The sequence below is a fragment of the Heterodontus francisci genome, chromosome 11 (assembly GCF_036365525.1).
Source record: "Heterodontus francisci isolate sHetFra1 chromosome 11, sHetFra1.hap1, whole genome shotgun sequence".
Taxonomy (NCBI): domain Eukaryota; kingdom Metazoa; phylum Chordata; class Chondrichthyes; order Heterodontiformes; family Heterodontidae; genus Heterodontus; species Heterodontus francisci.
In genome coordinates this window covers 103,022,087-103,039,871 of record NC_090381.1, presented here as the reverse complement: position 1 = coordinate 103,039,871, position 17,785 = coordinate 103,022,087, and the positions used below count along the sequence as shown (strand labels likewise).

The following is a 17,785-nucleotide window of genomic DNA, read 5'->3' as shown; positions in this document are numbered from 1 at the left end:
GAGGATGGGAAAAGTGAAGGAGGGGTCTGAGAGTGATGGAAAGAGAGGAGGGCTTGATATCTTGAATTTTGAGGGTTAGAAATTTTGCATATGGGGCTCACAGTTTTTTGGCTATGGGGTGTTCTGGATTGTTATATGTATGGAGGTGTGGATTTTCATGTACAAGGTGTCACATTTCTCTATATGCAATCTTCCAATTTTTGAATTTTTTGGTTTAAAAAAGGAAAGACTTGTATTCATATAACACCTTTCATGATAGCCAATGAAGCACTTTTGAAGTGCAGTCATTGTTGTAATGCAGCCAATTTGTGCACAGCCAGCTCCCACCAACAACAATAAGATAATGGTGAGATAATCTACTTTTAGTGATGTTGATTGAGGGATAGATATTGGCCAGGACACCAAAGAAAGCTCCCCTGCTATTCTTCAAAAGACTGCATTGGGGTCTTTTATGTCTACCTGAGAGGATAGATGTGGCCCTGGTTTAACATCTCATCTGAAAGATGGCATCTCTGACAGTGCAGCACACCCTCAATTGTGGACTGGAGTGTCAACCTGGATTATGTTCTCTAGTCTCAGAGTGGGGCTGGTGCTTCTGACACCAAAGCAAGAATAGCACCGGTATATGATTTAGTTAAATTGGACTAGAAACAGTAACTTGAAGGTAAGTAGTGGGAGGCATTCAACAAAGAAATAGTGACGGTCCTGAGCAAGTATGTTCTGTTAAAGAAAAAGGGTGGGACGAACAAATCCAGAGCCTCCTGGATGTCAAGGAGCACACAGGGTAAGATAGGCAGAACAGGAAAGTTTCCAAACCCACGACCTCTACCAACTAGAAGGACAAGAGCAGCAAATACATGGGAACACCACCACCTGCAAGTTCCGCTCCAAGCCACACACCATCCTGACTTGGAACTATATCACCGTTCCTTCACTGTCACTGGGTCAAAATCCTGGAACTCCCGGGACCGCAGTGGTTAGCACCGCAGCCTCACAGCTCCCGGGACCCGGGTTCGATTCTGGGTTCTGCCTGTGTGGAGTTTGCAAGTTCTCCCTGTGTCTGCGTGGGTTTTCTCCGGGTGCTCCGGTTTCCTCCCACAAGCCAAAAGACTTGCAGGTTGATAGGTAAATTGGCCATTATAAATTGTCACTAGTATAGGTAGGTGGTAGGGAAATATAGGGACAGGTGGGGATGTTTGGTAGGAATATGGGATTAGTGTAGGATTAGTATAAATGGGTGGTTGATGTTCGGCACAGACTCGGTGGGCCGAAGGGCCTGTTTCAGTGCTGTATCTCTAATCTAATCTAAAAATCCCTTCCTAACAGCACTGTGGGTATACCTACCCCAAATGGACTGCAGCAGTTCAAGAAGGCAGTTCACCACTACCTTCTCAAGGGCAATTAGGGATGGGCAATAAATGCTGGCCTAGCCAGCGACGCCCACGTCCCATGAATGAATTTAAAAAAAATGTCAGATGCCAAGAACTCAAAACTGCAGAAAGCCGAGAGGAGTATAGAAAGTGGAAGAGTGAAATCAAAAAGGAAGTTAGGAAAGCAAGGAGAGAGCATGAAAGAATATTGGCAAGTGAAATCAAGGAGAACCCAAAGATATTTTATCAATATATTAAGAGTAAGAGGATAACTAAGGAAAGTGTAGGGCCCATAAAAGACCAAAAAGGTAACCTGTGTGTCGGGGCAGAAGATGTTGGTCTGGTTCTTAATGAATACTTTGTGGCTGTCTTCACAAAAGAGGGGGACGATGCAGATATTGTAGTTAAGGAGGAAGAGTGTGAAGTATTGGATGTGATAAACGAAGGGAGAGAGGAAGTATTAATGGGATTAGCATCCTTGAAAGTGGATAAATCACCAGGGCCAGATGAAATGTACCCCAGGCTGTTAAAAGAAGACAGGGAGGAAATAGTGGATGCTTTGACCATCATTTTCCAGTCCTCACTGGATATACATATGTGGTGCCAGAGGATTAAAGGACTGCTAATATTGTACCTTTGTTTAAAAAGAGAGCGAGGGATAGACCGGACAGACCAGCCAGTCTAACCTCTGTCATGGGCAGATGATTGGAGTCAGTTCTGAGAGTCAGGATAAGCTATCACTTAGAAAGGCATGGAGTAATCAAGGACAGTCAGCATAGATTTGTTAAGGGAAGATCATTTCTGACCAACTTGGTTGAATATTTTGAGGAGGTAACCAGGAGGGTACTGCAGTTGATATGGTCTACATGGATTTTAGCAAGGCTTTTGACAAGGTCCCACATGGCAGACTGGTTAAAAAAATAAAAGCCCAAGGGATCCAGGGGAATGTAGCAAGTTGGATACAAAATTGGCTCAGTGGCAGGAAACAAAGGGTAATGGTTGAGGGGTGTTTTTGCAACTGGAAGCCTGTTTCCAGTGGGGTTCCGCAAGGCTCAGTACTCGGTCCCCTGCTTTTTGTGGTATATATTAATGATTTGTATTTAAGTGTCGGAGGTAAGAACAAGAAGTCTGCAGATGACTATTACAACCAAGGCAGGAGGAGTGCACTGTTTATCCTTGTTCCAACTCTCCACGGGTCACAACATATATTAAAATTTTTTCCCATTTACTGATACAGTCAGTCATAGTCTCTATTTTTATTCCAGAATAAAACGCACCAACCAGGTTTCTTTAATAAACAACAAAATTATCAGTTTATTCCAAAACAAGTCTTAACCAGTAATGAAGTAAAGCATAAATACACATATAGAAATATTAAAGTTCCCTTTTTACCTTAGCCCCTCACACTCACACACACATACATCAATTAACCGGAAAACTAAATGGATTTTTGTTTTTAGATCTTGTAATGGAAACCTCACATGCCACATGGAAATATTAATTTAATCATATGGAGCTTTGCCTGAGACATTTACTGAGACTGCTACAAATAACTTGAAAAAGAAGAACAGAGCAGCTAAAATGGCTACAAATTTGCATATGAAAAGCCATAGGATCTGATGGGAGACAGCATGACTAATTCAACCCAGCCAGAACAATGGGGTGCTCTCTGGTTAAATTACCTAGAATGGTTTTGTCAATGTTTTAATTTAGTTTAGTTTAGAGATACAGCACTGAAACAGGCCCTTCGGCCCACCGAGTCTGTGCCGACCATCAACCACCCATTTATACTAATCCTACACTAATCCCATATTCCTATCACATCCCCATCTGTCCCTATATAGTTCCCTACCACCTACCTATACTAGGAGCAATTTATAATGGCCAATTAACCTATCAACCTGCAAGTCTTTGGCATGTGGGAGGAAACCGGAGCACCCGGAGAAAACCCACGCAGACACATGGAGAACTTGCAAACTCCACACAGGCAGTACCCAGAATCGAACCCGGGTCCCTGGAGCTGTGAGGCTGCGGTGCTAACCACTGCGCCACTGTGCCGCCCATTTGTTGATCATCAGAAGCCATTGACACCCATTAACTTTGAAAGAGTCAACACCCCCCACCTCCACCCCCCACCAAGTATGTCTGAACAGCCTTAAATTTCAAAGATCCTCCCAGAAGGTGCTGTTTCAAACAAAGAGGTGGTCACATGACATGACTACTTGTGTAACTCTAAGAGTTTGTGAATTGTGCCTCAGAAAGACAGTAACTGAACTCCAAGAAAGGACCCCTCTCTCTTTCTCCAGCACAGATATGATGGGCCAAATGGCCTCCTTCCGTGCTGTAAATTTCTATGATTCTGTGAAGACCTTATAGCCAACAGACATCAGAAGCATTCATCCCATCAGGCTGGATTTGAACACAGAGTCCTGGAAATAAAAAGCCAGTGTTCAACTCATAATATCATCCAGACTCCAACAATTACTTTTTTAAAACTAAAACATCAGGAGTATCTTAGTTTGTTGTGATTCCTGTTTTGATACCTATGTGAATGTCTTTCGGTTTTGTATCATCTTCTTAGGCCCTTATAAATCTAATGCTTACTGGGAGAGCCAGTCCAAATGTTTTCAATGGGGATCTTCAGTATGATGACCAAGGTGTCCTACTTAAAGAACCACAGCATGGAGTCCTTGCTCGAAGTGACATGGGCTATCTCTACTGGAACAGACATGAGCTGGACCATAACAAGCTCCCACAGGTAATCTCTTATTTTTCTGCTGTTATAAAGCTGGGACTGTGTGCTATTTCTCTTAAAGGGGAGGAAAGTCTGTGGTGAGATTTTTAACCAGTGCAGACCCACCATATTAGGCTTTCCATGAAAGCCAACAACATTGTCTTGAGTATATAGATTAAGGGTTGATCTCACTGAGGTGTTTAGTTTAGTTTAGTTTAGAGATACAGCACTGAAACAGGCCCTTCGGCCCACCGGGTCTGTGCCGACCATCAACCACCCATTTATACTAATCCTACACTAATCCCATATTCCTACCACATCCCCACCTGTCCCTATATTTCCCTACCACCTACCTATACTAGGGGCAATTTATAATGGCCAATTTACCTACCAACCTGCAAGTCTTTTGGCATGTGGGAGGAAACCGGAGCACCCGGAGAAAACCCACGCAGACACAGGGAGAACTTGCAAACTCCACACAGGCAGTACCCAGAATTGAACCCGGGTCGCTGGAGCTGTGAGGCTGCGGTGCTAACCACTGCACCACTGTGCCGCCAAAGATGATTAATGGGTAGCATAGATTGAAAGGAACAATTTCCTCTGGTTGGGGAGTCCAGAGCAAGGAGGTATAACCTTAAAAATAGAGTGAGGCCATTCAGGAGTGATGTCAGGAAGCAGTCTTCACACAAAGGATAGTGAAAATCTGGAATCCTCTCCCCCTTAAAGCTGATGAGGCCAGGGGTCAATTGAAAAGTTCAAAAGTGAGATTGATAGATTTTTGTTAGGCAAGGGTATTAAGGGCTAAAGAACCGAGGGGGATAAAATTAAATTAATACACAGATTGACCATGACTACTTGTGTAACTCTAAGAGTTTGTGAATTGTGCCTCAGAAAGACAGTAACTGAACTCCAAGAAAGGACCCCTCTCTCTTTCTCCAGCCAATTGAATGGCAGAATAGGTTCAAGGTCTTGAATGGTCTTCTCCTAATCCTATGTTCCTAGCAGATAACTACCCAAAGTTTGATTCAAACTGGTAATAAATTGGCAGTATTGGCAGGATGCTGGTGTTCTGTTCATTCTTTCCTGTATGAGTGGGAGGCAACATGCTGCCATGGCTCATGCAGACCTGGTGTGAAACTGGTTGCCTGTAGAGACACCTTGGGATGACTGTCCCTCCAATTTCCATACAGGGCCAATGGGAAAAGCATGAGTCCTTAATTCAGCAGCTTTCCATCTCCATAGGGTTGAGATAATTGTCCTAAGGTGTTGGCTTTTCAATACAGCACCAAACGAAAGTTCAGGTAAATATTGATGGTCCTGTGGTACTAAATGAGGAAAAGAGGAGGTTCTTCAAGTGTCCTGGCCCCAAAACTCCTTCTTCAACAAACACCATCAAAAACAGATTAACTGGTCATCCATCACATTGACTGTTCATTGGAAATTGTTGTATGAAAACATGTTGCTTTGGTGGTCTACTAAGAGTGACTGCATTTCAAAAGTATTTTGACGGCTATTTAGCACTTTGGGATATAAATACTAGTTCTCTCTTAGGTAAAAAGAGATGCCGTTGCTGTTTGATTCACAGGCGGTTGAGCACCCATACCCATAAAGTGATCCACAAGAAATGGAGCAGATTGGTCAAAATAGCCTCCATACAAATGAGTATTTTTCCGACTTCGCATTTTCTGTAGGGAGCCTTGCCCGAATTTTTGATACGTGCTGCCTGTGGAAAAGATGTGTGAAGTCGGAAAGCTGTCCCGTGACATTTATAAGAATATAAGAAATAGGAGCAGGAGTGGGCCATTCAGCCCCTCGAGGTTGCCCCGCAATTCAATAAAATCATGGCTGATCTTCTGCCTCAACTCCACCTTCCCGCCTGATCTCCATATCCCTTGATTCCCCTAGAGTGCAAACATTTATTGATCTCCGTCTCCACAACTGAGCACCCACAGCTCTCTGGGTAGAGAATTTATTGTTTTATTTACTTGAGAACTTCCAAGTAGATTTCCTTTTCTTGATGGGTAACCTAAATGAAGGCCCAAGACCCATATTGGAGGATGTTACAAAGGTTGAGAAAAGCACGAGGTAATTTGAGAGAAATATCTGTTGACACCAAGCTTACATTTTAAAAGCTTGCAGATTGTGGGAGGAAGAGGAAGACTGGGAGGTAAGGTCTAAAAGGTACACTCTGCACGATCATCCAGCTCTCCAGAGACAGTAAACCATGCTGCACTTTATTGTTGTTGCAGCTGTCAAGTTGCGTTGCCTCTTGGTTGCTGAGCAACCTATGCAAGATTAGGGAAATATTTCAATATCTCAGCAAAAGAAAGCAGATAACTTGACACCAAAGTTTTTACCTTCCATTGAGATTCTTCAGCTTTCTCAATTATATTTTACTTGCAGTCTGTGCATGCTTTAGTTAGGTATTCACGCATCTTTCGGATTTCACAGAACTGCTGACTGTTTCAATCTTAATATCCTTTTAGAAGACTTGCAGTGACCCCCTGCAACTCTTGATACATATTGAATAGGCATTTGTTTTGTTTAATAGTGACTCGTTAAACATCAATAAAGGATTTTTTAAAAATTTCCTCCTTTTAACAAATTTTATGCTGATATGATTGTTGGTGCACACTGATGCAATGGGGCTGAATTTCCTATTCCTTTCCCTGGAGCTTCTTGGATTATCTAGGTACGGCAAATGCAGGTAACTTGAGTACGCAGAAGTGCCTGCCACTAAGGGAGCCCAGCTGATTTTTGCATCCACTTAAATGACTGGACAGAAGTGGGGGATGTTCTGTCAGGAGAGTGTGCTCCTCCTCAACAGATTTTCCTGCATAAACTGTGCACTCGAAATCTAATAGTCCAAGGTGCAGGATACAGGAGTGTCTACCTCAATGGTATCATTGTACACACAACTGGTATGTACAGGTATAGTAATGTCACACACTTTAGAATCATTTTGTTTTATAGGTTTCTCACTCTCTCTCTCTCTACCATAGTCAGTAGTGGGGAAAATTCTAGAGTCCATTATCAAAGATTTTTATAGCAGAGCACTTGGAGAACAGTGGTAGAAATGGGCAGAGTCAGAACATATTTACAAACGGGAAATCATGCTTAACAAATCTACTAGAACTCTTCGAGGATGTAACTAGTAGATTTGATGAGGGGGAGCCAGTGGATGTGGTTTATTTGGACTTTCAGAAGCCTTTCGACAAAGGCCCACATATGAGATTAGCGTGTAAAATTAAAGCGCATGGGATTGGGGGTAGTGTATTGCATTGGATAGAAAATTGGTTGGCAGACAGGAAACAAAGAGTAGGAATAAACTGGTCTTTTTCCGAATGGCAGGCAGTGACTAGTGGGATACCGCAGGGATCGGTGCTAGGACCCCAGCTATTCACATTAATGATTCAGATGAGGGAACTAAATGTCTCCAAATTTGCAGATGACACAAAATTGGGTGGGAGGGTGACTTGTGAGGAGGATGCAGAGAGGCTTCAGGGTGAATTGGACAAGTAGAGTGAATGGCCTAATGCATGGCAGATGCAGTATAATGCATGCAGTGGATAAATGTGAGGTTATTCCCTTTGGTAGCAAAAACAGGAAGGCAGATTATTATCTGAACGGCTATGAACTGAGAGAGGGAAATATGCAATGAGACCTGGGTGTTCTCGCACGCTAGTCGCTGAAGGTAAGCATGCAAGTGCCACAGGCGGTAAAAAGGGCAAATGGTATGTTGGCCTTCATAGCAATAGAATTCGAGTACAGGAGCAGGGATGTCTTGCTGCAATTATGCAGGAGCTTGGTGAGGTCACACCTGGAATATTGTTTGCAGTTTTGGTCTCCTTATCTGAGGAAGGGTGTTCTTGCTATGGAGGGAGTGCAGCAAGGGTTTACCAGACTGATTCCTGGGATGGCGGGACTGGCGTATGAGGAGGGATTGAGTCGGTTAGGATTATATTTGCTGGAGTTCAGAAGAGTGAGGAGGGATCTCATAAATCTATAAAATTCTAACAGGACTTGACAGGGTAGATGCAGGAAGTATGTTCCCGATGGTGGGGGAGTCCAGGGGTTATAGTCTAAGGATACGGGGTAAACCTTTCAGGACTGAGATGAGGAGAGATTTCTTCACCCAGAGAGTGGTGAGCCTGTGGAATTCGCTCCCACAGAAAGCAGTTGAGGCCAAAACATTGTATGTTTTCAAGAAGGAGTTAGATACAGCTGTTGGGACGAAAGGGATCAGAGGATATGGGGAGAAAGCGGGAACAGGTTACTGAGTTGGATAATCAGCCATGATCATAATGAATGGCGGAGCAGGCTCGAAGGGTTGAATGGCCTACTCCCGCTCCTATTTTCTATGTTTCTATGTTTAGCACAACAGTTACAGGAATTGGGTTCTCACTGTGAAGACTCCAAGGATTTCTGGTGCTTTTATAGCTTTGTAGGTTTGCATGTTGCTATGGTTACTGCTGGGTCATGAGCAGTTACAATTTGCACTACCAAGAGAAGAAGTCTTCTTTCACACCTCTGTTACAACCAAGGCAGGAGGAGTGCAATGTTTATTCTCATTCCACTTTTCCACGAGTCACAACATATATTTTTTTTTCCTGTTACTGATATGGTCAATCATAGACTCTATTTTTATCCCAGAATGAAGCACACTAAGCAGGTTTCTTTAATAAACAACAAAATTATCAGTTTATTATAAAACATGTCTTAACCAGTAATGAAGTAAAGCATAAACACACAGATTGAAATATTAAAGTTTCCTTTTTACCTTAACCCCTCACACTCACACATATACCAGTTAACCAGAAAAATAAAGGAATCTTTATTTTTAGAGGTCTATTACAGACAAAAAACACTTGAACACAAAAAATCTGAATATTTGCTCATTCTTGAAGAAACAGCAGATGAGATATGTTGTGTTGCAAATCAGGGATACAGTCTAGCCTCCAAGTGTAGATGGGTCACTGGGATCTTTTAGAACTGTTCTTTTCAGGTGGTGTTGAGAATTAATTTAGCAGGCTTTTCTTCATAGCCAGGAGACAAGATGAGTTGACACAGTGGACTTTTCAGGTCTTTTAGAGAGGTGCTGGAAAACTGGGTTGAGTTGTGGTCTTCTCTCCTTCCTTGGGAATTCTCTTCTCTCCTTGGAAGTTCTCTCCCTTTTTATATAGTTCAACCCTAACTCAAAACAATTCAGAAGCGAAATTGACAACAGGTCAACCTTTTGACCTCCACCAGTCTTGGCCTGTCACTTCTTTGCAAACAACTTCTCCAGGTGTCCAAAGTTCTCTGTTGTTTATTGAGCTGTAAGTCAGGTAGTTTTCTGGAAAGGCTTGTTGTTGTTGTTTTTCTCACAAGACCACTCCGTGCCCTTTTTAAAAAACATTTCCAGGGATTGTTTTTCAAAGTTAAGTGGCCTTTATATGACCCACTTTGAAAACCCCAAAGTTTAACATTTCTTCAATCTTTCAAAAATGAATCCTCAAAAAATATATTTAACAAAACACAGAGGCACTTTCGTAACACCTCTTTTTATATATAGAATTACAGCACAGGAACGGGCCATTTGGTCAGTGCTGGTGTTTATGCTCCACACAAACCTGCTCCCATCCTCCTTCACCTAACCCTCTCAGCATATTCCTTTCTCTCTCATGTACTTATCTAACATCCCCCTAAATGCATCTATGTTATTTGACTCAACTACTCCTTTTGGTGGCGTGCTCCACACTCTAACCACTCTCTGGGTAAAGAAGGTTTTCCTGAATTTCTTATTGGATACTCATTAAGAAGATCCTTGGAGCTTGCCTGTGACTTAAAATCACTCATGACACTATCAAACGTAAATTACCAGGTCAGGCCATTCACAGGATTTTCTGTTTATGACAACACACATTAGGGACCAATTTCCTATAGAATTAGCTGAAGTTAATTAGGTAAAGAGGTTTTAAAGATCTGTGCTTAATGATGCACGACAGTTCTTTGTGGATCAGTTCCAGTGCAGCTGGAGACTGCTTGAATGTAGTTAATAGCATATTTATATTATGAAGCTGTAAGATGCCACGTATACAGTTTATCAAAGGTCACAATTGCAAAACTGCAGTGTGATGCATGCACAGTTACTCAAAATGTGTCCTAGCAGCTCCAGTATGTTCCTTATTTCAGGTTTTTCATACAGGGCCATAAATGTAGAAACTGCAATGTTGACCTTTCTAAGCAGGGAAAGGTCAAAGCAGCAGAGCACAACTGGGCAGAGCACTATCACAAGCCTCTTGAAAGCTCAACTCATGAGACATCATAGAGCATAAGCACCAGCATAGACCCGTTGCACCGAATGGCCTGTTTCTGTGCTGTAATTCTTGAATCTACTCCTTCCATGACAACATGCTGCACTGTTGAGTTTGATGGCTCCACTTTGACAGTTTTGCAGTGAAGAATGGAGTCAAACAGGGTTGTGTCCTGGCCCCCACTCTGTTTGGCATCTTCTTCTCCATGCTCCTGACCTTCGCCTCCCTGCAGATATGGAAGGAGTCCACGTGCAGACTAGGTCAAACAGCAAGCTCTACAATCTATCAGTTTAGTTGGCTAAAGGTGGTAGCTGCTTTCCCTATGCATGTATTGAGCTCTGCATCAAGGTGACTGTCTGTCACCATGGACCCAAAGTAGCTGAATTTGCGAACCACTTCCAGTGGGGTGTTACTTAGTTTGATCCAGGATGGAGATGCAACACCTTGTCCCATGTTTGCAGTCAAGGAGAACAAGTTACAGGCATGGGAGAGACAGTCCATGAGTCTTTGTAGCTGAGTTTCTGTATGAGCGATTAGCACAGTATCATCAGCGAAAGGCACATGGGATAACACCGAGTTGACCCTTAAGACGAAGCTGATGGTTTATACGGCCTGTGTTCTCAGCACCTTTCTGTATGGCTGTGAAACATGGGCGACTTACAGCTACCAGAAAAAGAAACACGATCATTTCTACCTTCACTGTATGTGGCAAATTATGGGTATATCCTGGCAGGACAAACTCACAAATTTGGCAGTTCGCTCAAAGGCAGAGCTCCTGAGTGTTGGCACTAATCAAACAGAAGCAGCTTTGGTGGATCAGACATATCTGCAAGATGGAAGATGGTCGCATACCCAAGGACCTTCTGTATGGTGAGGTAGCCAGGACCAGACGACCAGTGGGGTGTCTAAAGCTCTGCTTCAAGGATGCTTGCAAGCATGAAATAAAGGCCCTAAATGTCAACTATGGCACCAGGGAGTCACTAGCTAGTGAAAGAGGGAAATTGAAAAAGAGGGAACTGGTGACACATCTTGTGGAACTGGCGTGCACTACCACAAAAACAGCAGCTTGGCAACAGGTGCCAACGTCAAAAATAACAACTCACAGCATTACTTAACAGCTTCACTTGCAGCACTCGAGGCAGAACCTGCCTCTCAAGGATTGGCCCTCACAGCCATCAGCAAAGGTGCACCAACAGAAGACACCCCACCGAAATGGATTGTTTGCTGCATGTTCATCATCTTTCATAGATGGAAGGATTTGAATCTTATAAAAAGAGCTGTGAAAAAAGACTTCTCCTTTTCTTGGTAGTGCAGACCGTAATTGCTCATGACTCAGCAGTAACCATAGCAACATGAAATCTTACAATGCCATAGAAGTACCAAATGGTCAGGAGTCTTTCATCAAAACCTCCACAATGGGAACCCAATTTCCGTAACCATCACACAAAACAGGGAGGAGAAGAAAGATCTATAAAACATCCAAGTTTTATATGTGTGTCATTATTATGCCAGTATTTTAGCCAGTATGTAGCAAGGTGAACAAGAGAGAGGGCAATTTTGGTCTTAACATTTGGGAATGAAGGAAGAAGGAGTATCAGTTGGGGAGCACTTTAGTGGAATTGATCATAATTTAAAGGACTAAGAATAGGCATCAAAGTTCTCAATTGGGGAAAAACTAATTCTACGAAGCTGAAATATGTTTTTAACAAAAGTGGACTAGAAACACTTGAAGGTAATTCAGTGCCAGATCAGTGGGAGGAAATCAAGGAAAAGTTGGTGAGCGTTTAGAGCAAGTATGTTCCCTTAAAGAAAAATGGTGGGACTAAACATTCCAGAGCCCCCTGGATGTCAAGGGGCTTTAAGGAGAGGGTAAAGAAAAAAAAGGAAGATTCTGATTGATACCGAGGGAACCTGGAGGAGCATAAAAAGTGTAGCATAGAAGTTAAAAGGGAAATTAGGAAAGCAAATAGAGAGCATGAAAAAATATTGGCAAGTAAAATCAAAGAAAACCCAAAGACTTTTTATAAATACATAAAGAGCAAGAGGTTAACTAAAGAAGAGTAGGGCCTATTAGCGACCATGAGGATAACCTGTGTGTGGAGGCGGGGGATACTGGTATGGTTCTTAATGAATACTTTGTATCTGTTTTCACAATAGGGACGATACAGACATTGCAATCAGTGAGGAAGAGTGTGAAATAATAGGTGAAATTTACATAATGAGAGAAGAAGTATGAAGGGGTTTGACATCTTTGAAAGTGAATAAATTCCCGGGTGCAGAGGAAATGTATCCTAGGCTGTTAAGAGAATCAAGAGAATAAATAGTGGAGGCTCTGACGATCATTTTCCAATCCTCTCTGGCTACAGGTGTGGTGCCAGAGGACTGGAGCACAGCTAAAGTTGTACCATTGTTTAAAAAAGGAGAAAGGGATAGATCAAGGAATTACAGGCCAGTAATTACAAGCCTAACCTCGGCGGTGGGAAAATTATTGGAGAAAAATCTTGAGGGACAGGATAAGCCGTCATTTAGAAAGACATGGATTAATCAAAGACAGTCAGCACAGACTTGTTAAGGGAAGGTCATGTCTGACTAACATGATTGTGCATTTTTCAGGTGGTAACAAGGAACGCTGATGAGGATAGTGCATTTGAAATAGTCTATATGGATTTTTAAAAATTCTTTCATGCGATGTGGGCATCGTGAGCAAGGCCAGCATTTGTTGCCTATCCCTCAATGCCCTTGACAGCTGAGTGGTTTGCTCAGCTATTTCAGACGGCAGTTAAGAGTCAGCCACATTGCTGTAGGTCTGGAGTCACATGTAGGCCAGATCAGGTAAGGACAGCAGATTCCCTTCCCAAAAGGACATGAGTGAATCAGATGGGTTCTTCTGACAATCGATGATAGTTTCATGGCACCATTACAGACTCTAGCTTTCAATTCCAGATTTTTTATTAATTAATTAAATTTAAATTCCACCAGCTGCCATGGTGGGATTGAACCCATGTTCCCAGGGCATTACATGGGCCTCTGGATTACTAGTTCAGTGCCATTACCACTACACCACTGCCTCCCCTCAAGCAAGGCTTTTGATAAGGCTCCACATGGCAGACTGGTTACGATAGTAAAAGGCTATGGGATCCAAGGCAAAAGTGGCAAGTTGGATCCAAAATTGGCTCAGAGACAGGTAATGGTCGAAGGGTGTTTTTGTGATTGGAAGATTGTTTCCAATGGGGTTCCGCAGCGCTCAGTACATGGTCCCTTGCTTTTTGGGGTATGTAGCAATGATTTGGACTTGAATACAGAGCTATGGGGAAAGAGGAAGCAGAGTGGGACTAATTGGAAACCTCTTTCAAAGAGTTGGCACAGACAGATGGACTAAATGGTCTCCTTCTGTGCTGTATGATCTTATAAATACATCTGCCACTTACCTTGCCTCATTACAATGCCATGTGTCCTGGAACCAGTCAACCCTAAATTTCATATACACTGGCAAGGACCCAGTGACTGTTTGCTCTTTAACCGTCTCAGCGATTGCTGGTACAGAGGTCAGAGAATGTAGTAAAATCTAATCCAACAAAAAAAAGTTACCTTTAATTTTCAATACAATAGGTTAACATTAGAGTGGGTTCTGTTGCTAATCTTGTTAACTTTCTTGTGCCAGGTTGGAAGCATGCTGAAAACCCCCAAACTACCCATATGGCTGTGCAACATCAATGACACTTTCAGTGTGTTGTTTAACACCAATCGATTACTGTTGTCCGACTGGAAAATGGAGCACCTCTTCGATCTGTATTTTTACAATGGCCAGCCTTCACAGGCACAGACTGTCAAACTAACAATAGGTACAGATTTTTAAATTTAACGCAACAAATATTGTTAGCTTTAGCTCCGTGGTAGCGCTCTGGGTTAGACGCTTGTGAGTTCAAGTCCTACTCTAGAAACATAAGCACATAATCTAGCTGACAGTCCAGTACTGAGGCAGTGCTTCACAGACTTTCAGATGAGATGTTAAACCAAGGCTCACATCAGGCCTCGCAGGTGGATGTAAAGAATCCCACAGCACTATTTTTAAGAAGAGTTAGAGGAGTCCTAGCTGATATTTATATCTCAACCAACATCGCCAGAACAGATTATCTGGGCATTATCTCGTGCTGTTTGTGGGATCTTGCTGTGCGCATATTGGCAACCGAGTTTCCTACATTATAGCAGTGCGTACACCTCAAAAGTACTTCTTTGATGTGAAGTGCTGTGGGAAGACCTGAGGGTATTGAAGGCACTATACAAATGCAAGTTCTTTCTTATTGGTTGTTAATATAGCATGTTAGTTTCCTGCACATTCACGCACATTGTCCAGCTTGTGAAACCTTGCACAGCCACTGCCAAAAGCATAACAGCCAGTAACCTGAATGCTCAGTCCTCCTTATAGAGTCATAGAGCACAGAATCAGGCCCTTCGGCCTTAATCCCTTAATCAGGAATGGCACATGACACAGGAAATCCAAGCAAAAGGTAGGGGAGAAAATATCTTAACATCAGTGAGAACTTCTACATGGTCTCCCAATCTCCCATCGTAACTTTGGCAGGGAATTGACAAAAAACTGAAGAAACTACACAAACTGATTGATGCACCATTTCTCTGGGGGCAGGGAAGAGGTCCCATTGATTTCCCAACAGGGAACTGCCAGGGCAATTCCACGTTACTGTTTCATCTTTCTTTCCCACTCCAAAATATTCTGTTGTTTTCTAAGCTTTATGGATTCTGTTGTTATTTCTGTGTCTCTTCAGTTCCTTTTAATTTCTCTTCCCCCTAGCTCTTTGCTTCAAAACTCTTGCACATCATCTTCCAGAGTTCATGCCAATACAGATGTCGATGTGCAGCGTCTGTTTACCTTTTAAACTTTAGTCTTCCTTCCCTCCCACTATCTACAGAATTCTCAAACATTAATTTTACCCTCTTCTTTTGTAGATACTCATTCCCATCACTGGGAAGAAGGGATGCACGAGAAGGAAGGAGATCCTGAGAAAAAATTTCCTTCAGTGGAAATGACCATTCGCACCAAGTGGGAAGGGGCTGCTATTGACTGGAATGGGACGGTTCCATTTTTCTGAAGGGAGATGGCAGGGACTTTGCAGAAGACTGTTAAACAACAACAGATGACCGACCAAACATGTTGTACTGGCAAACTGAGGATAGGCAGCTCAAGCCTTTCATTGTCTACCCTCAGTTCTTTGGTACTGTATAGACAGAGTCAAGTTAGTGTTTGATCACAGTTTCTGCTAGTGTTTGAACCATTCCTTAGTCGTTTGTATCCTTTACAGCTTTAAAAAAAAAACAGCTGTTCCAGTTGAAACATCAACAGTGAACTACCTATTGTTGCAAACCCACCAAAGGATTTGATTGGTTGGCATCCCATGATGTATACATGTGAGCCAGATTTTGCTGTAGTGGGATGTCTAACTGCATCTGCCGTTAGTTAGACTTGCCCCTGCACCCTTCAGCTCAAAATAATTTTTTGCCCACAAATTTTCTGGAAGTGCACCAGTATAAAGGCACAGCGAGGGCAATAGGACTTGTGGGACTTGAGTGAACAGGGTAACCAAAAGGGTATCTCCTTAACCAATCAGATTGAAGGATTGGAAATGAATACAGGAAGGACAAAGAACGGGGGTGAAATAAAGGAAATGATTTCAATGTCAAATCAGATACAGAAAGAGAAATAAGAGCGATAGAAAGATTGGATTAAGAGGGGAAAAGAGACAGGAAGGAAAAGTAAGAAAAACAAATTAAGTTTAAAATTTGACATTTTTAACATTTCCCTGAAAAATTCAAAACCTGAAGGAATTAGAGTCAGCATTTGTAATAGATAATTTTCAGTGCCAGACAGGTTGATTGGCAGTAATTAACACTTATCTTGTTGTTAAAAGGGTAATAAAAAACTAAGAACATTAAAAATAGGAGCAGTTGTAGGCCATATAGCCCCTCGAGCCTACGCCACCATTCAGTAAGAGCATGGCTGATCTTCGACCTTTACTCCATTTTCTCACCTGATCCCCATATCCCTCGATTCCCTTGGAGTCCAAAAATCTCTCAATCTCAACCTTGAATATACTCAACAACTGAGCATCCACAGCTCTCGGGGATAGAGAATTCTAAAGATTCTCCTTCTCTCAGTCTTAAATGGCCAATCCCTTATCTGAGAATATGACCCCTTGTTCTAGACTCTCCAACCAATGGAAACAGCCTCTCAGCATCTATCCAGTAAAGACCTCTCAGAATCTTCTATGTTTCAATGAGATGACCTCTCATTCTTCTGAACGCCAAAAGGAATAGGCCCATTATACTCAATCTCTCCTCATAGGACAACACTCTCATCCCAGGAATCAATCAGTGAACCTTCCTTTCACCGCCTCTAAGGCAAGTATACCCATCCTTAGATAAGAAGACCAAAACTCTGCACAGTACTCCAGATATGGTCTCACCAAAGCTCTGTACAATTACAGCAAGGCTTCCTCACTCTTGTAGTCTTGCAACAAAGGCCAGCATACTATTTGCCGCAGTAGAAGCTTGTAATAACAAGACTTAACTTTCTTTGGCGAGTTTAACGAGCAAATACAGCAAATTCCCAAAAAATCAAAACGGCAAGATTAAGAGCGAGATGCTGTTTTGCAAAGCTGTTATTTTGACAGAAAATTCTGGCCTGTGTTTTTTTAACGGTAGCTATTCTAATTGGGCCTGACCGTTCTTCACTGCGACTGAGCATATAAATCACTGGATAACCAAAATACTGAATTTTCAACGACCACAATTAAACTGAGAGTAAACACTGAGGCTCCATTGCTGAAAACTGTAAAACAATAAAAGTTTTGATGTACGAAAACCACAGGAAAACAAATATTACAAAGACTATAAATACAGTCCATGGCTCCAAATTAGATTTCATCCAGATGAGAAATAATACCCAGATTCAGGCTAGAAAAAGAACTCTAATCAACAGCTTCATGAGGGACTAAAAATTTGAACCGTTAACTTTTTTTTTTAATCACAATTTCCCCACAAAACACACATTAACACCTAAACCAGTCAGTGTTTACTATTTCTTAGAAATGGAGTAATTTCTTGGGATATGTTTAGTTAATACATTACAAAAGCAAGAAGAATTATTTTTCTTTTTGCTTGCAACACCTCAAAGACATGTTGCATGTTAGCGTTACTGCAGAAAGCTAGGCTGTACCCTTGTCAAAAATTAAGCACTGCTGCACCTGGTAGATTGGACAACAAGGGGATGGATTATACAGCCACCCCAATGTCAGGGGTCGTGGCAGGGAGGCCTGGAAAATATTTCCAGGAGAAGCCCACCATGGGCTTCAATGCTGGGAAGGCATATT

The 17,785-nt window shown here is 42.2% G+C and overlaps 1 protein-coding gene across 1 annotated transcript in view; it reads left to right on the top strand.

Moving 5' to 3' along the window:
- The window catches only part of mindy4b (MINDY family member 4B), a 61,984-nt gene extending 46,476 nt beyond the window's left edge, over positions 1–15,508 (top strand). The window contains exons 10-12 of the mRNA XM_068041556.1: positions 3,952–4,128; positions 14,062–14,242; positions 15,366–15,508. Coding sequence (XP_067897657.1) covers positions 3,952–4,128; positions 14,062–14,242; positions 15,366–15,508 — 501 coding nt within the window. The remainder of the gene's footprint in view (positions 1–3,951; positions 4,129–14,061; positions 14,243–15,365) is intronic.
- Positions 15,509–17,785: the final 2,277 nt, after the last annotated feature.